We start from the raw sequence: 27,744 nt of genomic DNA, 5'->3' as shown, positions 1-27,744 counted from the left end.
AGGTGGCAAAGGCCAAACAAGAGGCCTATGATGACTTGTATGCTCGGCGGGACAGCAAGGAAGGTGAGACTGATTTTTACAGGCTGGCGGGACAGAGAGACAAAGATGGTAAGGACCTGCATCAGGTTCGGGTGATTAAGGATAGAGATGGCAATGTATTAACAGGTGCCAGTAGTGTGATGGCAAGATGGAAAGAGTACTTTGAAGAATTGATGAATGAGGAAAATGAGAAGGAACAAAGAGTAGAAGACGTGACTGTTGTGGACCAAGACGTAGCAACCATTAGCAAGGATGAAGTGAGAAGGGCGCTGAAGAGGATGAAGGGGGGAAAGGCACTCAGGCCTGATGATTTACCAATCGAGGTATGGAATTGTCTTGGAGAGGTGGCGGTGGTGTTCCTGACTGATCTTAGTGGTGAACAGATGCCTGAAGAATGGAGATGTGTGTGATGTGTGATAGAAGGGTTAGGGCTAGGATGAAAGGAAAAGTGTCTAAAACAGTGGTGAGACCAGCCATGATGTTTGGACTGGAGACAGTGCCACTGAAGAAAAGACAGGAAGCAGAGCTGGAGGTAGCAGAGCTGAAGATGTTGAGGTTTTCTTTGGCAGTGACCAGGTTGGATAGGATCAGGAATGAGTACATTAGAGGGACGACTCATATTAGAGGGTTTGGAGAGAAAGTCAGAGAGGCCAGACTGAGATGGTTTGGACATGTCCAGAGGAGAGACAGTGACTATATCGGGAGAAGAATGCTGAGCCTTGAACTGCCAGGCAGGAGACCGAGAGGAAGACCGAAGAAGAGGTTTATCGATGTGGTCAAAGAGGACATGAAGGTAGCTGGTGTGAGAGAAGAGGATGCACAAAACCGGGATAGACGGAGGACATTGATTCGCTGCGGCGACCCCTGAGGGGAAAAGCCGAAATGAAAATAAGATACAGAACACAATTCCCACGCCCTGCATGGCAATACATGTTGTATGTAACATTTATGCATTATTTACGGTGGAATTCAAGTCAATCACATTGGTTACAATGCACACAGAAAGAGAGAGAGAGAGAGAGAGAGAGAGAGAGAGAGAGAGAGAGAGAGAGAGAGAGAGAGAGAGAGAGAGAGAGAGAGAGAGAGAGAGAGAGAGAGAGAGAGAGAGGCGTTACGTGACTTCGCGCGGGCTCGGAGCATCACTCATGGAGCGTCCACTGGAAAGTTCATTCGGTGACTTATGCGGTTTGTGTTTAGCGGAGGATCGAGTAACCAGACGCAAATCTGTATAATTTTTAGAAGCAATGTCACCTTTCAGCAAAGCTGTGTCATAAAAGACAAGGTAAGAGAGTTTTACGGACTTAACGGGCGGAAACGTAGGTTGGTTTAAAGGTAAAATGTACGACGGGTCTTTTTTATATAACAATATAAAATAACTGCCAAGCGCATATTAACTAACAACATCACACCTGGTCGTAATTATTGACCCTTTTTTTTCTACTCCACACAACAGGCTACACATAATTTCAATATAATTCATAGGGGTGTGTGTGTGTGTGTGTGTGTGTGTGTTAGGCGGGTGCTATTATGAATGTAAAGTGCGGAATAAAAAACGTTTGCGTAATAGATAAAAACAATCATTCATGCTCAGGTTCCCATATGTAGACATTTAAAACCACTATTCCTTGAAGTCTCATCAAATTGGTGTGATGTGACTGTTAATTACAAAACTTCTTTTCCTTTCGGCTTTTCCCTTCAGGGGTCCCCACAGCGAATCAGTGTCCTCCATCTACGCCGGTTGTGTGCATCCTCTTCTTTCACACCAGCTACCTTCATGTCCTCTTTAACAACATCCATAAACCTCCTCTTTGGCTTCCTCTCGGTCTCCTGCCTAGCAGTTCATGACTTAGCACCCTTCTCCCGATATAGTCTCTGTCCACTGGACATGTCCAAACCATCTCAGTCTGGCCTCTCTGATATACTCATTCCTGATCCTATTCAACCTGGTCACTCCCAAAGAAAACCTCAACATCTTCAGCTCTGCTACCTCTAGCTCTGCTTCCTGTGTTTTCTTCAGTGGCACTGTCTCCAGTCCAAACATCATGGCTGGTCTCACCACCGTTTTATTCACTTTTCCTTTCATCCTAGCTGAAACCCTTCATCACACATCACACCTGACATTTTTCTCCAGCCGTTCCAGTCTGCCTGGACACGCTTCTTCACCTCTTTTCCACACTCTCCATTGCTCTGGACAGTTGACCCCAAGTACTTAAAACCCTCCACCTTCTTTATCTCTTCTCACTGTAATTGTTAATTCCTTTTCATGAATCAAAAATAAATACAGTCAGTTCTTTTCAACAGAACCACAACAAACAACAAGAGATTTATTCATGTCCTAAGTGGAAACATGCATCAAAAGAATGATGCTTCATCTCGAAATTGAAATTGGGAATCTTCATCACATCAATAGACTTTTGAAATATTAACCACATTGGTTTTGTAGTGGGATGGAGAATAAAAATTCATTTTAACCAGTGAATTTCATGCACACTAGGCTTTTGCCACTGGCAAAGTAAACTGCACTTAATAGCAATAAACTCTTAGAATAGTGCCTTGGTTTGGAATATTGGAGGAATCTTGGGATCCAGCCACACACATGCATCGGAAGAACATACAACCTCCACACAAGAGACAATCTCTTTTCGTCAATGGACGCTACAGCTTGTAGCAGACGTGCACATTCTACCATGACATCCATGATCCACTAGTGAAAAGGACGGTTAGATCCTCTCCTCTTTCACCTAGAACTGCTTCATAGACAAAGAAGGTACAATAAGTGCCAAAGAATGAACGACTGTCTTTCTGTTGTCTTTGTATGTCATATTATTTTGTTTTTTTTGTTCTTTTGACTTCAAAATGGCGCCGCGAGAGTGGCTGCCTTTCCAGCAGCTCATAATAATAATCCATTTCATTTATAAGCGCCTTTCAAAACTCTCAAGGACACTTTACAGTCACAGGACACTTTCTGCGGGTGAGCAGCGGCAGCCACATGTATTTTGTTTTTCTACTTCTTTCATTCCTTTCATCTTCCTTTCATAACTTTGCTGCTGTGATTTCATCTGTGCTGTATGTCATGCATATTAGCATATTTGACAATAAAGCTGACTTTGACTTTGAAATGCAAATTTCTCCACTGCGAGACTAATATAGGTGAATCCAATCCAATCCAGGAGCTGATATTTGAAACCCAAAATTCTCTGAGGCAGATCAGCTAACGAAAAGTACACCACACTGATTACCTGAATCGAGATGAGAGCAGTAAAAATTAAAGAAACATCTATCAGTATGATACCAAAATAATTTACATTCTGTACGGTAATACTTTTCTTTCATTGTCTATCCAAACTGCGGGCTACTTCTTGTGTCAGAATTGACTGTACTGTAATGCTGTCATATTTGATTTCTCAGGCCTGTGCACATTTATCCAATGTTGAGGCTGGTGAGATTGTACACCGTCCACTCTGGTATAACTCCATTTCATGTTTGAGACAGTAAGTAGCCCAGCTTTCCAAATCAATTTATTTCTGTTTTTGTCTGTTTTACAAAATTTCTCAATTTACTTGGAAGAACGATTCAAATTTTTTGATGATGACTGAATTGAGTTGTTTATGAAGCTTTTCAGAATCTAGGACCACAATGCACATTGCAGGAAATAAACTATGTAGTATTTCACTGGCCATATCTCAGCGTGAATGATTCTCTTTTGTCAGAATCGTGTCAGTATTGCGAAAAATCGTTTGCAATAAAATGCTTCGATTGAAAATAGATAAATATGCAGAACAAACTAAAAGAGACAGTTCGACATTGCACTACAGCAATGTCTGAATTGTGATCAAATCTTAAAATGAGAGATAAAAAACAACATATAAAGGGGCACTTAGGCTAAGACCAAACAAGTTGACAACTAAATGTTGCCGCTACTTAGCCTGAAATTCAACCGAGCCTCACCTTCCATTGCCTCACCCCGCCTCTACAGTAACAGCCGAAGTAAACCAATGCTGCAGCATTGTACACGGGCAATGATACGCGTGCCATTTCAGGTGCCAGGTAACAAAAGGCTATACTATACCTCATGTTTCTCTCACATTTCCCCCCTGGTCAGTCAGTAAAACGGTGTAATTGCCCCCGCCCCCCACATGACTAAAAACTATTCACCCCCATGATTTAGTAAAGACTTTTAAAAGGCTCTGCTTTACTTACCTAAGCATTTAGATAATTTAGTTCTCTTATGAACGGATTGCAAATTTCTTTCAATTATTAAGACTCAGCATGGTGTTGAGTAGTTAGCACGTCGGCTTCGCAGGGCAAAGGTGCAGGGTGCGATTCTGAATATGGCCTTCTGTGGAGTTTGCATGTTCTCCCCGTAGTTGGCTGGATTTTCTCCGGGCACTCCAGTTTCCTCCCACATTCCGAAAATAATCACAGCGGGTGAATGCAACATTCTAAATTGTCCCTAGCTATGAGTGTGAGTGTGAACGGTTTGTCTATGTGTGCGTTATGATTGGCTGGCAACCTGTACAGGGTATCCTCAACCAACTTCACGAAGATGACTGGGAGAAACTAGCACACCACCGACCCTTGTGAGGGAAAAGCAGATGCGAAGATTGTGCAAACCACATTTTTATTGTGTGGACCAAATTATGCAGAAGATGAAAGTATAACAAAACAAATTTGATCATGGTTGACAAAATGAAAAACGAGTACAAGTGCTTATTTTAATGTTCCAATTTTTGTTATCTAGATAATTGAGGGATGGATGAATGATTGGGATGCAGTCTACAGTGTGTTGTATTTCTTTTTGCTTTCAGAGTTGGATTAGTATTTATGCAACTGTGCATTGTGTATTTTTGATTCCCTTTTAAAATGCACTAAATATTTAGAGCTAAAAATAAATTGCTCCATCATTTGGAAACAGGCGGCAACGTTTAATAAAAGTTGTAGGTACTCCCATCTTAAATGTCTTTAGCTTTAATGTGTACATAGAATAAAGAATTCAAGCTGAAATTTAATGATGGTTAAATAAGAGCAGATTCTCTCTGGTGCAATATGGCGATCCAATTAATGGACAAATCACGACTACTTTTGGGGATTCGTTGATGAGCAAAATAATAGTTTGTGCAGCCAGAGTGAAAGACCGATGTGGATAAATGTGCCCGAAGAAGCAATTTAGTGCATGCATGGGCAGACATACTTTTTATTCACGTTGAATTTCACTGAGTCTATGTAAATTTGGCTTTCTGAAAAAAAGGCTTCAAAAATCGGACAGATAGAACTACTGTTTGTTAGTAATCACATAAAAGTAGTCTAATATTTGGTAGTGAATTAATTTTGTTTCTCTTGCTCTCACTAATCTGTTTCATGTTCAGGTTTGCTAACTGCCTCTGCACTTTCTGTTAGTATTTTATTGCTCGAAACTAGGCTCATGCCTGCAATTCCGGTCAACGCGGTGAATAAATGAAAGGGCACTAGTGCACAAACCGATGGACCTTTGAGTGTCTCTCGAAGGAAATGTTACCTTGCACTGGGTAATACAATACGTCTTCACAATCGTGCGTGTCAAAAATTGTCCACTTAGATAAGTGATCCTATATCGGAGTTTGTCTCGAAAGTCTGTCAGATTTTGGGGAGACATCCCGTATCCAGATATACTATATGTCAGTTAGGTGGATAGAGTTACTGTTGATTAAAAAACATCACCAACCATCAATTAAATGCTCATTAATTTTACCCAAAGTCATTCAAAAGAATTTATACACATGCTTATGAAGAATGTTGCTTTTAAACAGCGCTGCTCTCCACCTAATGTGGTGATATGTGGGTACTTATAAGGAGACATGGTTGCAGATGCTCAGACAGATTTTATTTACTTTGAGTTAACTTGTCAAGGTTCTTAAAGGACAACCGACGTCACTTTTTTGTTTTTTAACTGACACCAGAAAAACGTTTTATAGCATCTAAAATACCCAAAACACGCAGTATATTTTTAGTCAAATGCAAAACACCAATAAAAATGACTTAAAGTGTCCAAAATCTGCAAAAAAATTAGCTGCGAATTGGGCATTTTCAGAAAGTCCCGCCCCCAGTTCGTGATGTCACGCCAAGATATCTTGCATTGCTTGTGAATCAAAACGATGGCTTCAGATTCGGAGAATATACTTTCTTGTTACACATCCAGTTATGAATATGATTCAAATAGTTCTGAAGAGGAAAGCATACATGTTTGCAATCGATTAAAGAATTTATTTGTGCCATTTTGAGGCAACATTGGGAGAAAATCTCTCACCCAAAAAAAGAGGCACAAAATGGCGACCTCCTGTGGCCACCTCCGCTTCCACAGGCTGATAAATTCCTTAAATGGCGCTTGGACGCCCTCTTCTGGCCTTCTGGCGGCTTTTGGGTGCAACCCAGACCAAACATGTACAGCAAAATACATTGACGTGATGGACCGCTACAATGCGTCTTTTTTACGGTCAAGAGCGGTCCTTTAGTGACGTCACGTACGGACTCGTCACCAACTAAAGAACAAGACTTCTGAATATTCAGCGCGAGTCTTAAAACGTAAAATATAGCTATATGCGGTGGAAGCTTTCATCACTTTGCTGCTGTGAAATATAAATTTCTCCACTGTGAATGATAGTGTTTTATGCACATTAGTAAACATATTATGTTATTTCATGTTTAGTTTAGTACACATTATGATTATTGCACGTTTAATTTCAGTCTAATAGCATTATCAAGCTTATTAGTTCAATAGTCGTTGCAAAGAAGCAACGGCTCCAACTTCAATCTAAGACCCTCCCAACACTGAGTTGTCCGTAGCTGATTGGACAACAGATCGCTGCTGTGGACATTCAAAAACTTGTCAGAGCGGGAGCTCGCTCTCTTTGTTCCTATCTTTGTTCGTGTGCTCATGTCTTCGCTCCTACCTAGACGAGAGTGTGCTTTTTCTGTCTCACTAGAATAAAGTAGTTTTTTGTTCACCATCTATCGTCGTTACTGATATTTTTATCACTGAACTTCTTTGAACACCGAACCAGGAAAGAAGCAAGAATTTAAACCGAACAGTGAGACTAATAATCCAAATCCAATCCAATCCAATCTTTGTAAAATATGCTCAGCAGAAGTCATTTGAAGCCATTTTACAAATTATGGACACAACTTGTCCGGAGACGTCGGTTGTCCTTTAAACTAGCAAATCCTTCAACCAATTCCACTCTTCCACGGTGCATTATTAATTGGTAAAATCCCCACTGTGCATTATAAGTATACTTTATAGCGCAGTATATGTCACTTAAAGGACAACCGGAGTCTCCGGACAAATTGTGTCCATAATTTGTAAAATGGCTTCAAATGACTTCTACTGAGCGTATTTTACAAAGATTCCACGACATATATATATTTTACGTTTTAAGACTCGCGCTGAATATTCCGAAGTCTTGTTTTTGAGTTGGTGACGAGTCCTGACGTCATGTCACGGAAGGAACACCCCTGACCGAGAAAGGACACAGTAGCAGTCCTTTCATCACCTCAATGCATTTTGCAGTACTTTGTTTGTCCGTAAACTTCGTGTTGATTGCGAAATTAGAAGGAAAACACATAAATAACGCGATGGTGAATCGTGTGTTGCACCAAACAACTATTTGATATTCGCTGACAAAAAAATTCCTAGGAAAAAAATCAGCCCATTTGCACGGAACTTTGTCGCCTTCTTGTGGGTGCTACATTTCTCTCCACATGCGTCAAAATAACACAGAATAAATTCTTTAATTGATTGCAAACTTGTATGCTTTCCTCTTCAGAACTATTTGAATCATATTTATAACTGGATGAGTAACAAGAAAGCATCTTCTCCAAATCTGAAGCCATTGTTTTGATTCTCGAGCAAGGTAGGACGTCTTGGCATGACACCACGAACAAGGGGGCGGGACCTTCTGAAACTGGCCACTTCCGGTTTCAATTTCAAGTAGTTTTTAGACACTTTAAGTCATTTTTAGAGATGTTTATTAGGGTCACTGTGTTGTAGCTAGGGCAGTGGTTCTTGACCCAAGTTCAATTTGGCAGTCTGATTTGTTGCTGCTTATGTTGCTTCAGGTGCCGAATTACGGCACTGAGGAAATACATAAAATAACAGCTGGATGTATTACCCCCTTCTAACTGCGAGATATAATGTTAACTGCACTGGTGGCATGTGAATAAGGAATGTGTCTAAATGGAGCACAATTAACCCTTAAAAAGTATTATGTTGAGAGAAAAAAAATCTCGTTGATTAAGTTGTGGGTCATTTTGACCCATATGTAAAAATCCACACAAAACAGTCAAATGATAGATAACATCAGCAACAACTGTGTGTCAGATGTCATAAACATACTTGAAAAGAGAGACAACATATTTTCTATCCCATTAGGACATTTTTTAAATGTATTTGAAGAAAGGAAAAAGAAAGAATATCCAGTGCTTTAGTCAACACAAAAATGGAAATGGGTAAAATTGATCCCTTAACATAATATGAGGGTTAATCAGCAAAAGATATTGCGTGTCACTTTAACGAGGAACTGCACGGTGCGGCATTGTGACTGCCAATGCTGTAAATTAAGCCTTGTGATTAAGCGGTCTTGCAACGCTGTCCAGATTGATAGCACTTTTGACATAGTGGACACACTATGCATGGATTATGTTGCTTTTTTTCCTTCTAAAAAACACAAATAGTGGTAATTTATGTATATGCAAGGCGTAATTAGTACACTCAGCCAAATACAGCAGGTGGAAAGCCAACTCCTTACTTCTAACTTACAATATGGAGTCCATTTAATAACGTTGACGCCTTCACCTCTCCTGTATTCACTCTAGCCCACCTCAAAAAAAAACAAAAAAAAAACATACGTAGTTCATTTTGACTCATACATTCTCATAATAGTTCCTTTTTGTGTTTTTAAGGCTAGTTGTAATAACTCTCCTCTTTTACCTAGAACTGCTTCATGTAGCAAAGAGAGTACAGAAAGTGCTTAAGAATGAATGACTGTGTGTCTTTGTGGTGTCATATTGTCTTTGTGTTATCATATTATTTGTTATTTAGTTTTTTTGTTCTTTTGACTTCAAGACGGCGCCGCGAGAGTGGCTGCCTTTCCAGCAGCTCATGTATTTTGTTTTTCTACTTTCATTCCTTTCATGGTGCTGTGAAATGTAAATTTCTCCACTGTGAGACGAATAAAGGCAAATCCAATCCAATCCAATGAATGCAAATACAGTATACAAGTTGGTCGTCCATATAGTTCCTGTCGTTTCAGTTGTAATCTGATGTGCAAATCCTTGTGGCAGACCACATTCTCATGTTCAGTCGTGTATCCATTGACCAACATAATGAATCGCTTTGTTTGGGGAAACTTCAAACTCGCAAAACATTTACTGTGATTGTGCTTCAGGGAAAATAGAATGGATTCAGCCAGGTAACTTTTTAACAAAACTTGGTTAATGACGTGCTTTGTGCTAGGATGAAAACGTGGGGTCGGGGGCACATTAGTTATCCTAACAGTATTGACAACAATTCACCTAGTGTTGAGACACAAGTTCTGAACCTCAATGAAATTATTTTTGCAAATTTCATCGATCTGTCAATCTTCTGTACTTTTTTAAACACACATTGGTCACTATTTGATTACAGTGCATGCAAAATCTTGAGAGGTATTGGTTTGCAAGGTTACACAAGAACTGCCCCACTGATTTCTGTTTTGTAATTTTAAATGCATGAACACAGAAAATCCCCATAATTTCACACCACCAAGTGTTTGCGTTTCAATTGAATGTTTCTTTACAATATTACCATATGCGCGGAGTAATAACTTATTATTTCAATTTACCTTCATTGTTTTTTTTCAATGTAATCCCACCAAATTAAAGTTTTTATTGCATGATATGAATAAAAATAGTCCCTGTGTTTCCGTGAATGCATCAATCAATTATGCATCCTCTTTACACTAATGTCTTTTTGATTGGCTGTCATCAGTGGTTCACAATTCAAATAAAGTCAAAGTCAAGTCAAGTCAAAGTCAGCTTTATTGAATTTAAAATACCCTTTAACAAACTTTGCAATCAGCCGTGTTTATGTAAGACATATCCTTTTAGAAAGAAAGTTCCCTACTTTTTGGCCTGTGTCTTGTTTTGAAGCATTTATAAATAACAACTCCGAGTGTGAGGTCGTCCTTAGTCTGAGGTCGTAGTAACCATAGCAGTGGTTGGAAAGTGAAATGTGATGCGGCAGCCCTGCAGGCTGTGTTTCTGAATCACAACTGTATAATGATCAGGCAGGGCTCAGGCTACATCCGAGATGCAGTACCCAAGTATCTGTTTCAAGTCGTGATGCACAATGCGGTAGCTTCACCAATGAGCTACAGTAGTAGGAACGGCCCGTTACTCTCACCTACTAATTATTCACTTTCTGCTTTGGATTTGGATTTGCCGTTATTAGTCTGGCAGTGGAGAAATTTACATTTCACAGCAGCAAAGTGATAAAAGGAATGAAAGTAGAAAAACAAAATACTTGCGCTGCTGGAAAGGCAGCCACTCTCGCGGAGCCGTCTTGTAGTCAAAAGAACAAAAAAGCCAAATAATATGACAACACAAAGACAATATTACAACACAAAGACACAGAGAGTCATTCATTCTTTAGCAGTTTCTGTACCTTCTTTGTCACATAAAGCAGGTCTAGATGAAAGAGATGAGGATCAAAGCATCCTTTCACCAGTGGATCAGGGACATCATGGAATCATCTTTTAAATGGCACCTGTGCTTCTAAATCCATTATGAATTGTCCTGATTTGAAAATACAGTAAAGTCTCGTTATATCGATATTCAAGGGAGTCGGAAAAAATATCGAGATAACCGGGACTATCGATATATCCGACCCTGTTTGCATGTAATTTTCTCCATGCGTGCATAGAAATAGTATCGATATAACCGGGACTGTCGATATATCCGATATCGATATAACGAGACTTTACTGTATATGATTTTATTGTTTTCCTGGTAATTATAGACTTTAATTGAAAACATAGTCAGGAGCTTTTAGACTAAGAATGTCAATCAATCATGTCAATCGAGAGTGGCTGCCTTTCCAGCAGCTCATGTATTTTGTTTTTCTACTTTCATTCCTTTCATCACTTTGCTGCTGTGAAATGTAAATTTCTCCACTGTGAGACTAATAAAGGCAAATCCAATCCAATCCAATCAATAAATGATGCTTACATACATACATACATACATACATACATACATACATACATACATACATACATACATACACACACACGCACATACATACATACATACATACATACATACATACATACATACATACATACATACATACATACATACATACATACATACATACATACATACATACGCCCGTACACACATATGCCCGTACACACATACGCACGTACACACATACGAACGTACACACATACGGAAACGGGCTGATTCATTCCTCATGGGAGCTGGTCGCCATTTTTGGGCGTGACATTCCCCCTGCCCGTTTGCCTCAAAATGACACAGAAAAAAATCTTTAATCTATAGCAAACTTGTATGCTTTCCTCTTCAGAACTATTTGAATCATATTCATAACTGGATGTGTAACAAGAAAGCATATTCTCCGAATCTGAAGCCATTGTTTTGATTTTTCAGCAATGCAAGACGTCTTGGCGTGACATCACGAACTGGGGGTGGGACTTTCTGCAAATGCCCAAGTCACAGCTCAATTCTTTGCAGATTTTGGACACTTTAAGTCATTTTATTGGTGTTTTGCATTTGAATAAAATATCATAGTGCGTGTTTTGGGTATTTTAGATGCTATAAAACGTTTTTCTGATGTCAGTTAAGAAACAAAAAAGTGACGTCGGTTGTCCTTTAAATTACAGTATTTTTGTGTGACAGCTCCCAAATGCATGGACATTCGAATTATCAAATGCGATCCAATTCAGTTTTATTTGCTTTGGAACTGAAAATTCCAAATTAAGCATTTTATTTCCTTTTTGTTTGTAATTGTTCAGCCAGGAAAGCGTCATTTTGAATATAATATACCGGCGCAAAAGTTTTGCCCATGTCTGTTTATCACAAGCAACTTGGACACATTTGTTGGCAGTTTGGAAGCTTCTGTTAACGATGGAAAAATTATGGGCGGATGTTCAAGCACAGCAGAGACTCACATATTCAACTCTGACATTAAAAAGTAACGTTTTCCTAGTCTAAAAGTCAAAATGTAACTTTTTCATGTAGCCTGTAACCTGATAACATGATAAACTATCCACTGTCCTTGTAAGGGTTAATAATTAGTTGCATGGTTGCGTTGCACTCCCTATAAAATATTGAGGAAGCTGGGTGTCTTTAGTATTTGCAGGGTACATTAACTTTCAAGACTGTCCATTGTCCGAACGATTGGTCATAGCCACAGGCCATGGGTATCATGACTTAAAACACACATAACAACAACATCAACAACAAAAACAACATCCCAGAATAACTATGAGCAAGCTTTTAATGATTAAGAAGAGCCCTGATCCAGCCCCTGTTCTGTTTTTTTTCCCTCACATTTAGTCTATTCTTTCTGGTTTTTCAGCCAAGTCTCCTGACTCAGCAACCCCCCACAGTGACCCGTTTGCAATATGGGACCAATACCCCTCTGCATTTCAACAGTCCCCGTTCACCTTCTTGTGGTTCTTCTGCTGTCCAATCCTACCACCTCCTTCAAACCGCCAGTTGTTGAACGATCATCGGGCGCTCATCAGCCCCAGCCCTCAAACGTGACAGGAGGTGACAAGAGGACTTGTTTCGGCAATGTAGTGTGTAAACCTGGCATACTGTTGCCAGTGTGGTTACCACTAAACCCTCCTCAAGGGGAGAGGGCAGGGAGAGCCGTCATCTACTTCCTCTGCCTCATGTACATTTTCTTGGGAGTGTCCATCATTGCAGACCGCTTTATGGCATCGATTGAAGTCATTACCTCTCAGGTATGGCTCACTTTGTTTTTCATTTCGACCCCCCCATCGCTACCCCATTTCAATTTTGCTTCTGTAGATTGCAATTTTCCCCATTGTGGGACTATTAAAGGCTTGCTTATCTTATCTTATCTTTTTTAATCTTGCTTTGAATTCATATACAGTAAAGTCGAGATTCTCGGGGGTCGGAAAAAATATCGATACAACCGGACTATCGATATATCCGACCCTGCGACATGTAAATTTTATCCTTGCGTTCATAGAAATAGTATCGTAATAAGCAGTACTATCGATATAACCGATATCGATATAACAAGACTTTACTACCGTTCAGGAACCAATAATTGTAACATGTAACATGCCTGATAAGCTGCCCATTGTAGTAAACACTGTCCCTGAAAAGGTTCATGTATAGTGCATTCACAAATTTGTTCTTTTAATTTATCACAGTGGTTAACAGCACACAGTATTTTAATACAAACAAATGATTGTAAACAGAGAAGATGGTTTGCACTTAGTACCAAGAGATGCATGACTTTATACATTTTAATAAGATTTATGATGCTATTACGAAGCCAGCAATGCTTGACATCTAACAAAATGCTAATAAGACTTTGGCATCTTTTCACACACCTGTCTGTAGATGAAGGAGATAACCATCACCAAACCCAATGGAGAGACAACAGTAACCACAATACGAATCTGGAATGAGACTGTTTCCAACCTTACACTCATGGCTTTGGGTTCTTCTGCTCCCGAAATCTTGCTTTCTGTCATTGAGGTAACCAACATTAAAAAATAAATACAATCATGATGTCGGAATTAAGCATCCAAGTTTTATAAACACTTTAAGAAAGTGAACATTTGGCTTCCCTTTTGGTACATATGAGGAGATCCCAATTTTTACAAACTCAAAATGAGGCACTGATCCCAAATGTTTTGGCTCCTCATGATGAATACTGTTGCTTTGTATTCTCGCCTTAGCAAGATCATTATGAACAGAATCACATTCATGAAAATTAATCGTTCTCTTTTGTTTGTTTTTTAATCTTGTGTCTTATTTGTTTTTTTTTAATTGATTTAAACTTAACAGGTATGCGGGCATAACTTTGATGCGGGGGAGCTCGGCCCTGGCACCATTGTTGGAAGCGCTGCCTTCAATATGTTTGTGATTATCGGCATTTGTGTGTGGGTGATCCCTGAAGGAGAGTCTCGCAAGATCAAACATCTGCGAGTATTTTTTATTACCTCTTTCTGGAGTATTTTCGCCTATATTTGGCTCTACCTCATACTTGCCGTCATATCGCCTGGGATCGTAGAGGTGCATTTCTATACTCTGTTCGATCATATTTTGTTAAGCAAACAAATCATTCAAACTGACTCTGTCTGCATTCCTAGGTGTGGGAAGCCATGGTGACCCTGCTTTACTTTCCAGTGTTTGTGTTATTAGCCTGGATTGCTGACCGACGCTTTCTCTTCTATAAATACCTTTACAAACGTTACCGTGCTGACAAAAGACATGGTATCGTGGTTGAAATGGAAGGTGACATTACACCCAAAGACCATGATATTATCATGGACGGAAAGAATTCAGATAGCATTTCCTGCCCTCGAAACCCCTCAAGTGTGACAGTGTCTGTACAAACATCGAATGAGATGGACCAGAACCAAGATGAGGTAAGGAAAACATTTACCTTGCCATTGCGACTTTTGGTCAAAGGACATAAGGTTGTTTTTTTTTTCTTCTCTTAGCTGGGATTTACACCCAAATGTCTAGTTGCAAGTCTAGTTTTAATGCCTGTATTTTTTTTGCACTATCAACCTCATCAATTAATCATTCAATCAATCAATCAATCAATCAATCAATCAATCAATCAATCAATCAATCAATCAATCAATCAATCAATCAATCAATCAATCAATCAATCAATCATTCAGTCAATCAAACAACCAACTAACCCACCAACCAACCTACCTATCTACCTGCCTACCTACCTACCAATCTCTGTCTGTCTGTCTGCCCGTCTATCTGCCCGTCTATCTACCCATCTATCTACCCATCTATCTACCCACAGTATATTTACCATCTTGTAACAAATATGTTTACGCAATACCCAAATTGCCCTTTTTAACTTTCTGTAGTGAGCACACCAAAGTAAACAATAATACATTGATTTTTAAAATAAAACCTACTTTGAGCCGTTCTGCAACACTTCCAGTGCTTGTCCATCGAATTGCATGAGTGTGGAGGAAATACCAGGAGACAGGCCAGTACACCCACCCAGAGAAATTGAGGGCAACACGCAATAGTCACGTCAAAGTGTTCCCGTTATTGTTTCCTGGGTCTAATAATAAATATAATAATGCGGTGGCTCGGTTGTCGACTGATTAACTGATTAGCGGCCTGACAATGCAGGTGTGCAAAATTCGAATCCAGCTCTGGCCTTCATATGCGGAGTTTGCGTGTTCACCTTGTGCCAGAGTGGGTTTTTTTCTGGGTATTCTGGTTTCCTCCACATTCCAAAAACATACATAGCAGGTTAATGGAACACTCAAATTTTTTCCTAGGTGTGATTGTGAGCGCAAATGGTCGGATGTCTTTGTGGGGCCTGCGATTGTCTGGCAATCAGCTCAGGGTACATCCCGCCTTCTGCACCAAGACAGCTTGGACAAGATAGGCGGATTAGAGAATGGATAGATGATTGGATGAAATAAAATTGATTGATAGTTCATTGTTAACGTGGAATATAAACGACATTGTATATCATTTTCTGTCATTCGTAGGTGGTCCGTAAGCTAAAAGACCTGAGGGATAAACATCCAGAGAAAAACCTAGACCAGCTTATCGAAATGGCCAACTACTCCACTTTGGTTCATCGGAAGAAGAGTAGAGCATTTTACCGAATCCAAGCAACTCGCTTGTTGATAGGTGCTGGGAACCTACTCAGGAGACACGCTGCCGAATACTCACGCCGCACAGGTGCGGCAGGTCAGGGGGATGACAAACGTAACTGCGCTCACATTTGTTTTGAAAGTGCTCACTATCTGTGCACGGAGAACTGTGGTACGTTGAGTCTCTGGGTGATCCTGGATGGGGGCACAGCCCAGAACACCTTTTATGTCGACTACCGTACGGAAAACGGTTCTGCCAATGCCGGCGCTGATTATGAATTTATTGAAGGAACCCTGACTTTTAAGCCAGGGGAAAGGCGGAAAGAGATCAAGGTGAGCATAGAGAAAAAATATGTCAGTGTTATGTGAATAGCCAACCCACTGAAGAGGCTTACATTTATTTATTTATTTATTTATTTATTTATTTATTTATTTAACACAACAGATTACGTGTGTCAAAAATGATTTCTTTGATATTGCGGTCTGTTTCGGTTCACTGTGACAGGAGCCCGATGGTTTTGTAAAACAACTTTCACACATTCCGTTTCATTAACGCTTAGAAGCTGGTGGGCTACATTGTCATCGTTTACACCTAAACACTGGTCGATGAAATGAGCAAAATAAGTTTTTGTATTACTATTTAAAAATATATATATACAGTAAAGTCTCGTTATATCGATATTCAAGGGAGTCCGAAAAAATATCGATATAACCGGGACTATCGATATATCCGACCCTGTTTGCATGTAATTTTCTCCGTGCGTGCATAGAAATAGTATCGATATAACCGGGATTATCGATATATCCGATATCGATATAACGAGACTTTACTGTATCAACATATATATTTAATTCCTCAGGTGAACATTTTGGATGATGACATCTTTGAAGAGGATGAACATTTCTTTGTCCGTCTTCAAAATCTGAGGATAGAGTCGGGTGGTGGTGAAGGGACAGGATGTTCGCCAAAGGGCAGACTAGTGGAGCCGCTGCTTGCCACTGTTACTATATTGGATGATGACCATGCTGGCATCTTCACCTTTGGTCAGGGGGTTTTGCGGGTGAGTGAGAGCACAGGCACACTGACGGTGACAGTGGTGAGGAACTCAGGCTCCAGGGGTACCGTTTCTGTACCATATCATACAGAGGATGGCAGCGCCAAAGCTGGAGTGGACTATGAGCAGGCCATGGGTGAGCTGGAATTTACCAATGAACAGACCAGGTGAGATAAAGACAGCAACTTGAGGCAACGGCTGGAAAAAATATGTAGAGTGTGCGTGATGTATTATTATTATTATTATTATTATTATTATTATTATTATTATTATTATTATTATTATTATACACAAAGCACATATTATTACTGTGGATGGAAAGACACATAAGGGTCCATTGTCGTGGTTGATGCACAACTGTGACATTAAGCAAACAACATTTGAATAGCTGTCCCGGAAAGGGTTCATTGCGAGTCCCTTTTGGATTATTTTAAGTGCACGAAAAAAACATGTTTTATTGGATGTGGAGTTTGTTTTATAGTTACTTTTTGGATGTTTGTTTTGGGTACACAAAACAATCACTTTTTCAACTGGCTCTCAGAGTCGATGAAAAGTTTTCTTCAGCCGTCATCTGTACTTCTTTGAAGGTGTCGGACGTTTCGCTTCTTATCCAAGAAACTTCGTCAGCAAACTAAAGTCTTACTGGTAGTTTAGGCCCTGTATATATATCCCTACTGTCCAGACATGGCGATGCCCCACTTCCACCGTTATCACCTCATCAGTATTCCTAATACTATTTTGCCTAAATAGGCTTTTGTACGTAAAATAGGATTAGGAATACTGATGAGGTGATACCGATGGAAGTGGTGCATTCAAGCCAGTCGTTAGTCAGAACAGTAGGAACAATCAGTGGAGTGGCAGGGAGTAGTCCTCTGCTCCCCCCAACCTGAGAGCAGGGACCTATCATAGCAGAGTCCGGCACCGCCATGTCTGGACAATAGGGATATATATATATATATATATATATATATATATATATATATATATATATATATATATATATATATATATATATATATATATATATACACAGTAAAGTCTCGTTATATCGATATCGGATATATCGATAGTCCCGGTTATATCGATACTATTTCTATGCACGCACGGAGAAAATTACATGCAAACAGGGTCGGATATATCGATAGTCCCGGTTATATCGATATTTTTTCGGACTCCCTTGATATAACGATATAACTCGATATCTCGATATAACGAGACTTTACTGTATATATATATATATATATATATATATATATAGGGCCTAAGCTACCAGTAAGACATTAGTTTGCTGACAAAGTTTCTTGGATAAGAAGCGAAACGTCCGACACCTTCAAAGAAGTACAGATGACATCTGAAGAAACCTTTTCATCGATGGACCACTCCTGTACGACTGAGAGCTTACACAGACGTATGGCTCTCAGAGTGTCACTCACACTGGTGTAGGGCTGAGTCTGAATTTTTAATGGTGGATCAGACGGGCTGACAGCCACGCATCCGTCAAGCTGCCCCAGGGCAGCTCTGGCTACAGAACATAGTTTCCAATGCATGAGCGCGTGAGTGTCAAGTAAAGTGTTGGTAAAAATATTTATATACATTTGAATTGCGTATTGATAGCACAGTAGGTGACGCAGTGGCGCTCCAACTTGGTCTAATACTTAGGTACATTTCATCATGCATTTTCATTTGTTTGGCACTAGGCATTTTACTTTCGCTCTTATCACTTTCAACAAGGGGAAATGTAGCCTACCTCAGTTACAATGACTCTCCATTACCTCAGTATTTGATGGGTATCAAGTTGGGAAGTACTGTAATGATGTCCGCAGTGTGGGACGCTGCAGATTGGATTGGATTGGATTTGCCTTTATTAGTCTCGCAGTGGAGAAATTTACATTTCACAGCAGCAAATATACGGCATATAACGGCAGATATGCCGTTTAAAAGGACTATTTTCCTATTAAATTTGCAGTTAATGTAAACTGCTTTTGCATGCAGACGAATTCGGACTTTTGGCCTTTTTGGAGTCAAATAATGTGTCTGGCCGATCACGTCTTTCAGCAACATGAAATGTATAGTGACTAATAATTGGGATTTTTGGCTGGAAAAAAATGATGCAGCATTAATTGGCATCTTCACATACTGTAGCTTTTCGTCCGTCTCAAATGAATTTATGATGTATTGTGGATATATATTCTCGTCAGGTCGAACAGTCAGTTAAGTGGAGAAATTTTTAATGTTTTAGTTGACAACCATGTCACATTTCACTTGGTTTTCCCATTCATATTTTGGGGAACTAAAGTATTTTCCCTTGTTTGTTTTTTTTTGTGTCTTGTATGCCTCCAGACAAACATTAAAGGTTCACATTATAAATGTGGAGGAGTATGAAAAACAGGAAAACTTCTTTATTGTGCTCAAAGAGCCAAAATGGCTAAAGCGAATACACTCTGGTAAGTAAACTACAAATAATAAATGTGTGTTGTTTGTTTGTATACACGAACCCACTTAACTTTCTTTTAAAACATGAGGGATTTTGTTTGATTCACATAAATTCCTTCCATTAATAGGGATAAAATCATTACAAAAAATCAACAAAGAAATTGGTTTTTCATAAACGTGCTAAAACATGCAGACACATTATTACAGACGATGATTTAATTGATTGTGGAAAGTTTTACAGGATTAAAAAATGAAATAAATTCTTAAATAGCCTTCAATATTTGTCGTAAAATTATAATAGTTCCCTTTTTTCCAGTTCAAATATATTTGGTGGCTGACAATGTTGCGCATCGTCCTCACAGTGCAGAGCTTCAGGGTTTGATTCCAGCTTGTCTGCTTGTGTTTTATACCCATATTCCACATTTCAAAAACATATGCGGGGGGTTAATTGAATGCGTATATTGTCCGTAGAGGTGAATGAGTGTTTGTCTGAACACTGCAATCAACTGGCGACCAATCCAGGCATCTCTTGCCCAAAGGTGGCTAACATTCACACCGGTGATCCTCGTGTGAATTAAGTATTAAAGAGAATAGATTGATGCATACATAGTATTTGAGAAATAGTTTTACTGTATGCATGAACATCATCAAGAAAATTCCATCCAAAATTATTTTGAATCAGGCTCGGATGTGCATCTAGCATATTAATGTAATTTTTGCAATTAATTGAATATTTTTTCACTGTCAATTTTCATAAAGCACAAACACATTCATTCACATTAGCTTTCTATAGAACCGTATAGGAAATTTTGCAACTGTATATATATATATATATATATATATATATATATATATATATATATATATATAAAATTAACAGCTATTAATTGCGAAAAGAAGACTACTAACAACTCGAGCCAGTCTATCAGTGACCTCTCTGACAAGGCAGTCTCACTGGTAACGTTGCCATTCTAACATGGTAACGGGACTGCGTTGAATGAATCATCTGTGTTTTTCCCCTGAATAACGGGGAAGGCACTGGTTGTTGGTTGAGAAGAATGAATGCAGTGTTGAGGATTTCAATTTTTTTTGTGTGTTTTCTGTGATCATATGTGGATGATGATGTTCCTATTATACATGCAGAAAAATGAGTTAGCTACCCCGAAGGCCATATATTTTGATATGGGTCCATGCACATAAATAGATGAATGATATTTGACACCGGTTGGCCAAAGAAACTGAAGTCTAAGCAGTGCGTTTGAATACTTACTTTTAATTCCCTTTCCTCCATGAATAAAGCTTAAATTATTTAGCAAAAGCTAATTCTGAAAATGATATCAAACTATGCTTTGCTAATACATCTGATTACTTTTTTGGTTTAATTGTGTTGGGGTGGGAACCACTCTGGGATTATTTTTTCCTCCTGGGGCTAGAGGTAGTCTGAAAAAGTAATTGTGTAAAATCAAATAAAGTCCGGTAGGGGCTTAACATGGACTTGATAGATTTACTTATCCTGCTGGTCTTCTTTAGCCATTTGTCTGTATGCGGCGCTGCATATGATAATCAGGGCAAGAGGCACCGTGGCAGTAAAGCAATTCTGGCTTTATCCTTGACAGGGAATCCCACCACTGAGGAGGAAGATGCTCGGCGGATCTCCGAGATGGGCAAGCCAATTCTAGGAGAGCACAGCAAGATAGAGATCATCATAGAAGAGTCTTGTGAGTTTAAGGTGTGTGGGTGACTGAATATGACATGTATACAGTGTCTGAAACTCATGACAAAAAGTTAGCGGACACCAGGGCAAACAACTCTGAAAAGTTGCCTGCCCGGCCATAAAGTTGCCTGCCCGGCTATAAAGTTGCCTGCCCCATTTTTCACAACTTGAAACACAATAAGACGACTAATCACAAAAAAAACATTGTTGTGAAGTATAAAGGATTTTTTTTTTAATTAAGGAATTAAGGAAATTGCTGCTGTGGACTGCAAATTTCCCCATTGTGGGACGAATAAAGGTTTTCTGATTCTGAAGTACCGACCACAAATGCTCCCTTGCTTAATTTATGGTAAATATCCCTTGCTGAAGATTTTGCTCCAGTTGTCATCATGGTGCACAATGCAATATTTACGTTACGTTGTCTGCTAAAAGCCACGTGGACTCCTCTTTCTCAGCACCTTTAAAAACTCTCAAGTACACTTTACGGTATAGAACAGACTTCTGATTGGCTGCCGTGCCATTGATGCAAATTGCCAAATGAACGTTCGTTTGGCAATTATTATTATTATTATTATTATTATTATTATTATTATTATTATTATTATTATTATTATTATTATTATTATGCAGGTCGCTACCAATACAGTGTGCCCGCTCTGACCAGTATGCTCTTGTCACTAGCGGCTTGTGATCAGAGCAGTTTTCGCAAACTATGATTGGCTAGTGAATTGCCAATCATAGTTTGCAAAAATTATGATGTTGACCTGCACCTTCAAGGTGTTGGTAGCCCTTTTGGGTTGCCAACTTGAAATCTGATTGGTTCGAGCAACAGTGTGATACGACACATAATGTGACAGCACCAGCAGAATTGAATGTGAAGGCGTCCATAGATTTCTGACCCTGGTAACAAATGATGGCTGAAATTTGATTGATCAAATGCTTAAATATGAAAACACACGGCTGGAAGCAGCCAAACAGGGGATAAGTAATACAAGGAAAAAGACAAATTGGAATTATTTAATAAGAATTCATGGCCAAAATATAATTAACATCAGTCCGTAATTCTGATATTTTAGGCCAACAGAGAAGGCTTTGCAGGCCTCGTACTTGCAGAACCCTTTTAATGTTTATTTCTGCACTTTTCATTTGTCATGATGAACAGTGTTATTTTTGAAGTACTAAGTTACAGCACTGTGATTTAAAGGACAACTGACACCATTTTTTGTTTCCTAACTGACATCAGAAAAACGTTTTATACTTCGTTTCCGTATCAATTGAGCTGTCAGGACTCCAATGTAGTCTCCCGGAAAATGCACAAGATGGCACCCATGCTCCGTTGGAAGTGGGCTGATTGTCTGCTGGGAATTTGTGTCAACTCTATCAAATAGTAGTCTTGGTGCAACACACAACGATTCACTTTCGCGTTATTTATGTGTTTTCCTTCTAATTTCGCCATCACACGGATCGACACGAAGTTTTCAGACCAAACAAAGTGCCCAGAATGCATTGTGTGTCGCTTTCTATGTCAGGGGCGTTCCAGACGTGACGTCAGGTCAGGCATCGTCATCAACTCAAAAACAAGACTTCCTGAATATTCAGCGCGAGTCTTAAAATGTAAAATATAGCTAGATGCGGTGGAATCTTTGTAAAATACGCTCAGTAGAAGTCATTTGAAGTGATTTTACAAATTATGGATACAACTTGTCCAGAGGCGTCGGTTGTCCTTCAAGGATCAGTTGTATTTATTGTTTATTATCTGAAGGAAGTTCAGTGTTGATTACTTCTATTCTCAGAAAATTCTTATTATTTTTTGGATATTTTAAACTGAGCATTTATATGAAGACTTGGTGTTCTATTTTATTGTCAATTTGTAATTCTTTGGAGATTTTATCAAAATAAAACTGATATTCATGGTCCGTTGACCAGTCACAAATACAGCAGAAAGTAAATAGCTCGGCTGCAGTCTGTATTCCAAGTTTTCTTTTATCTTTAGACCTGTCTCAATAATCCAATGAATTTTAAATGAAAATAGGGATTTTCTCAGAAATGTTTAGATTAAAATAGACTAATGCTGGCCCAGATTAATTAATTACACAATTTTATTCACTGGACAACACTTTGTTTCACAAGAATTTTTGTAGTTTAATATGATGAAATGAATGGGGGTTAAAATATTGGATTGTATTGTATTTGCCTTTATTAGTCTCGCAGTGGAGAAATTTACATTTCACAGCAGCAAAGTTATGAAAGGAATGAAAGTAGAAAAACAAAATACATGAGCTGCTGGAAAGGCAGCCACTCTCGCGGTGCCGTCTTGAAGTCAAAATAACAAAAAAAAAACTAAATAACAAATAACATGACAACACAAAGACACAGAGAGACATTCATTCTTAAGCACTTTCTGTACTCTCTTTGTTACATAAAGCAATTCGAGATGAAAGAGGAGAGGTTCAAAGTGTCTCTTCACCAGTGGATCAGGGACATCATGGTGGAATGTGCACGTCAACTACAAGCTAAATGTTGAAAGCAAACACGCAGCTGTAGCATCCATTGACGAAAAGAGATTGTCTCACATCTCCTGTCCCCCATAAATCAGCTTCAATTCCATCCCGCGACAGTTCCATATACGCATCGGCGCTCTGCGCTGACGCTCCTTCCTTCTTATCGCGGGCTCCTCAAGCCATTTATCCATCCAGCCGCAGACTGTCCAACAGCACCGACCTTCCACTGAACAAAGCGGGGCTGTGAAGATGCTGCCCATTACAGGCGCAAAAAAGCACAATGGCCCCTTTGGTGTCCAGCGATGACAGTCAAATGGCTCCGACATTCCTCCTCTTCAAAAACAGTACTGGCATATTCATGCTGCCGAAAAGGCGCAACCGCTCAGCACAGTCTCCTCCTTGATGAATGTCGTGGTCAAAAATGCTGAAAAACAATCCGTATCCGTTCCACACGACGCACAACAACACAAAGTGACAAAAGAAAACACAAAAACAAGACATAAAAAAAAACAAGGCTCATCAGGGCACTTGCTGACGGCTGCCTACTCGGGCGCCATCTTGGACTATCTGAAATATCTGGAATATCTGAGTGTATGTAATGGTAGAGCAATCATAGGCTCCTGTAAAAACAAAATTCAGACTTTAGAAAGTACTTCACCCTGCAACAAAGGTGGGACACAAAATTGTTATTTAGTCCCCTTCATCAACTCCAACAGACTCGAGCAATTCTAAACATAATCAAGTTTGTGTGATTTGATTCTCTAACAATGTTGCACCTTTTTTACACATCAGAATCCCAACGGCGTGATTGACCAGGTACAATTTCAGTGTTTTTGTGTCGTTTCTTTTCACACACCTTTGGATATGCAGAAAATACTGTTTATCCTCTTATACCTTTTCATATCAATGCATGACATGAAGCTGAAGATGCATTCAGAGTAACGCAGGGGTGTCAGGATGATGATTTATGCAACATTAGTCAGTCCATGTTTGGCTACATGTGTTTAGGAACACTGTACAAGTCCTCTTCGGGGTGTGGCGAATTAGTTAACTCGGAAACAAGCAAAGGGCATTTCAATTCATCTGTGATTATTTATTGTGTTTTTTTTTATCTTCTTTTATTTATTTTATTATAGGGGTCGCTTTTGACCGATAAATTATACCAAACATTTGACTAACGGTATACATTGAAACTTTATTTTATGGCAAGCGTAAAGAACCTGGTGGGCCATTTTTGTCCCGTAGGTCTGATGTTCGACACCCCTGATTACTTTTACATTGTCTGTGTGCCAAGCATGTTCTGTTTTGCCTTATTTTTAAAAGCTGCACAGAGCGGGAAACATTATTTAGCGACAAAGTACAGTGTCATGACTACCAAATAAATGTTACATCATCGGGGAGCAGCTAATCCCAAACATACATTCGGACAGTGTTGGTAGCGGTAACCTATTTACATTACGCATGACATTTGACTCATTGTTACAGAAAACAGTGTTGCGTAATTTTTGTGTGAAAGAGGCAGGTGTCTTTGTTTCTCATCTTTAGTTTAATAATGTTTGTAATAGCAATCATTGTTGTTGTTTGCATACAGAATTACAATCTACTTATTTTTCGGTTCGGAAGCAAATACAGATGTCTGAACAATCATTACATCCTAATGTGGCCTATTTCATCTGGCAGATGACTGTGGATAAACTCCTTAAGGATACAAACATGGCGGCTGTGATTGGCTCACATTCATGGAAGGAGCAGTTCATTGAAGCTGTCACAGTTCGTGCAGGTTAGTGGCTATCTGTGCCAAAATGATCCATCAATCGATCCAAAAGCTGTTTTCAATGTTTTGGCCCGTTTCCTATGCTTTTTGGATTCTTGCTTTGGATGCTTTTTTCAATGTTTTGGCCCGTTTTCCTATGCTTTTTGGATCCTTGCTTTGGATGCTGTTTTCAATGTTTTGGCCCGTTTTCCTATGCTTTTTGGATTCTTGCTTTGGATGCTTTTCTCTTTTCTATTCAATTTTAAGTTCAACTTTTAAGTTTGACCACTTGTTTTGAGGATCAACTATGTGTATACCAGTTTGTGTCATGCTTCCTCGGGCACACAAAAACCTGACCGCTTCTCAAATTGTCATGCATAAGATGCTGACATGCATTTTTCCCCTGCTTTTATTTCACAGGTGATATTGATGAGAGCCAAGATCAGCCAATGCCGAGTTGCTTTGACTATTTCATGCACATTTTGTGCATTTTTTGGAAGATGCTTTTTGCGTGCGTCCCACCAACTGAGTACTGGAATGGATGGGCCTGTTTTTTAGTGTCAATATCTGTCATCGGTATCCTAACAGCCATTATTGGAGACCTTGCATCACATTTCGGCTGCACGGTTGGTCTCAGAGACACTGTCACGGCAGTGGTATTTGTAGCCCTTGGGACATCACTTCCTGGTAAATATGGCATCTGTATGTTTTCGTTGTTACATTGAATGTTCAGTAGATGTAATCCTGAGGGGTTTTTATCTATCCACAGATACATTTGCCAGCAAGGTGGCTGCCACCCAGGACCAATATGCAGACGCATCAGTGGGAAATGTAACCGGAAGCAATGCAGTGAACGTGTTCTTAGGTATCGGTGTAGCCTGGTCTGTGGCTGCTATTTATTGGGAATTCAAGGGAAAGGTTTTTCGTGTCGATGTTGGCTCATTGGCCTTTTCGGTCACACTCTTTACCATTTTTGCCTTCCTCACAATGGGAGTGCTGATGGTCCGCCGAAGGCCCTCAGTCGGTGGTGAACTGGGAGGGCCTCGGATTCCCAAAATCCTCACATCACTGATTCTCTTTGGACTCTGGTTCCTTTACATACTTTTCTCCAGTTTGGAGGCCTACTGCCATATAAAAGGCTTCTAAGAAAGTGTTGTGGGAACAGCTGTTGCACAAAGATATACAGTATTCCTTTGGAAATAACTCATTAAAAAATAATTTTGAGAAGACCCATCATCACTTCCAACATGGTGTAAAAAGTACATTACTTGAACATGACAGAAAATTAATTGTATTAGTACAGAGCATACAATGTTGATCAAACAAAGAAGAAATGGTTCATGCTTTTTTGTGAAAATGAATTTTATGCTGGCTAGTTGCTGTACAACTCATAAACTGTATTAGAAGTTTTTCCCACTCTGCCTTTCAATTTTCTTGATTTTATTTTGTCAGCACACCTCCGCATTTGATTGTTCTTATGAACAACAATGAAGTTATAGATGTATCCTATTCGTGTGTAAAGCAGATTGTCAAAAATAAATGATCTGTACAGTTTGATAGATATTCTTGTCATAAACTAGTTTAGAAGATAAATTGTTGAAATGGGGAATGTGTTTCTTGAATATTTTTTTGCTTCAGCAAATTAATTGAACTATAAACTAACAGCAAATTAAGAAATGCATACATGTTCACGTATTTGACATTATTTCTATTTTACAATACACAAGCCGGTAGCCGAGTGGTTCACAGTGCAGAGGTCGCCGGTTCGCGTCCCGGTCCGGCCTCCCTGTGTGGAGTTTGCATGTTCTCCCCGGACCCGCGTGGGTTTTCTCCGGGTACTCCAGTTTCCTCCCACACTCCAAAAACATGCATGGCAGGCAGATTGACCACTCCAAATTGTCCCTAGGTGTGAGAGTGACTGTTGTATGTCTTTGTGTGCGCTGCGATTGGCTGGCAACCAATTCAGGGTGTCCCCCGCCTCGTGCCCGAAGACAGCTGAGATAGGCTCCAGCAACCCCCGCGACCCTAATGAGGAATAAGTGGTACGGAAGATGAGATGAGATGAGACAATACACAATGACAAATGTATATTTCAATGATTACTGGGTTTGAATGTTGTCAATGATTTTTTTTTTAATCATCAGTTTTTTGGGGGGAACTGGGAGATCGTGCTTTCATGTATTGTATTTGTAAACTATTGTAAATGTTCTAAATAGATGACTACAATATAATGTATTTATATTAGAATTGTAACTGTAATTGTGATGTGTTTTTATCACCGCTGGGTTCAGCAGAAAGCGAAGAACAGGATGTAACATAAATACAGTGAACCAGTGTCCTCCATCTAAACCTGTTTTGTGCATCCTCT

At 39.4% G+C, this 27,744-nt stretch overlaps 1 protein-coding gene across 2 annotated transcripts; it reads left to right on the top strand.

Moving 5' to 3' along the window:
- The first annotated feature begins 1,168 nt into the window (after window positions 1-1,168).
- On the top strand, window positions 1,169-27,744 carry slc8a2a (solute carrier family 8 member 2a). Of its 2 annotated transcripts, XM_089016987.1 has the most exons (13): window positions 1,169-1,321; window positions 3,448-3,530; window positions 12,650-13,040; window positions 13,672-13,809; window positions 14,122-14,349; window positions 14,427-14,705; window positions 15,813-16,253; window positions 16,781-17,142; window positions 19,316-19,419; window positions 21,025-21,137; window positions 25,304-25,403; window positions 25,797-26,063; window positions 26,146-27,744. In XM_089016987.1, exons 3-13 carry the CDS (start codon window positions 12,696-12,698, stop codon window positions 26,520-26,522), a joined length of 2,754 nt encoding a protein of 917 aa, XP_088873113.1. In that variant the 5' UTR covers window positions 1,169-1,321; window positions 3,448-3,530; window positions 12,650-12,695; the 3' UTR covers window positions 26,523-27,744. The 2 variants fall into 2 exon arrangements, with proteins under 2 accessions (XP_088873113.1, XP_088873114.1); XM_089016988.1 differs by lacking the exon at window positions 3,448-3,530 and having other exon boundaries at window positions 1,187-1,321.

Source organism: Hippocampus bargibanti, linkage group LG16 (genome assembly GCF_051943395.1).
Source record: "Hippocampus bargibanti isolate YZ-2025 linkage group LG16, ASM5194339v1, whole genome shotgun sequence".
Classification (NCBI taxonomy): Eukaryota; Metazoa; Chordata; class Actinopteri; order Syngnathiformes; family Syngnathidae; genus Hippocampus; species Hippocampus bargibanti.
The sequence above is the reverse complement of the archived record's forward strand: the minus strand, read 5'-3'. Positions and strand labels throughout refer to the sequence as shown.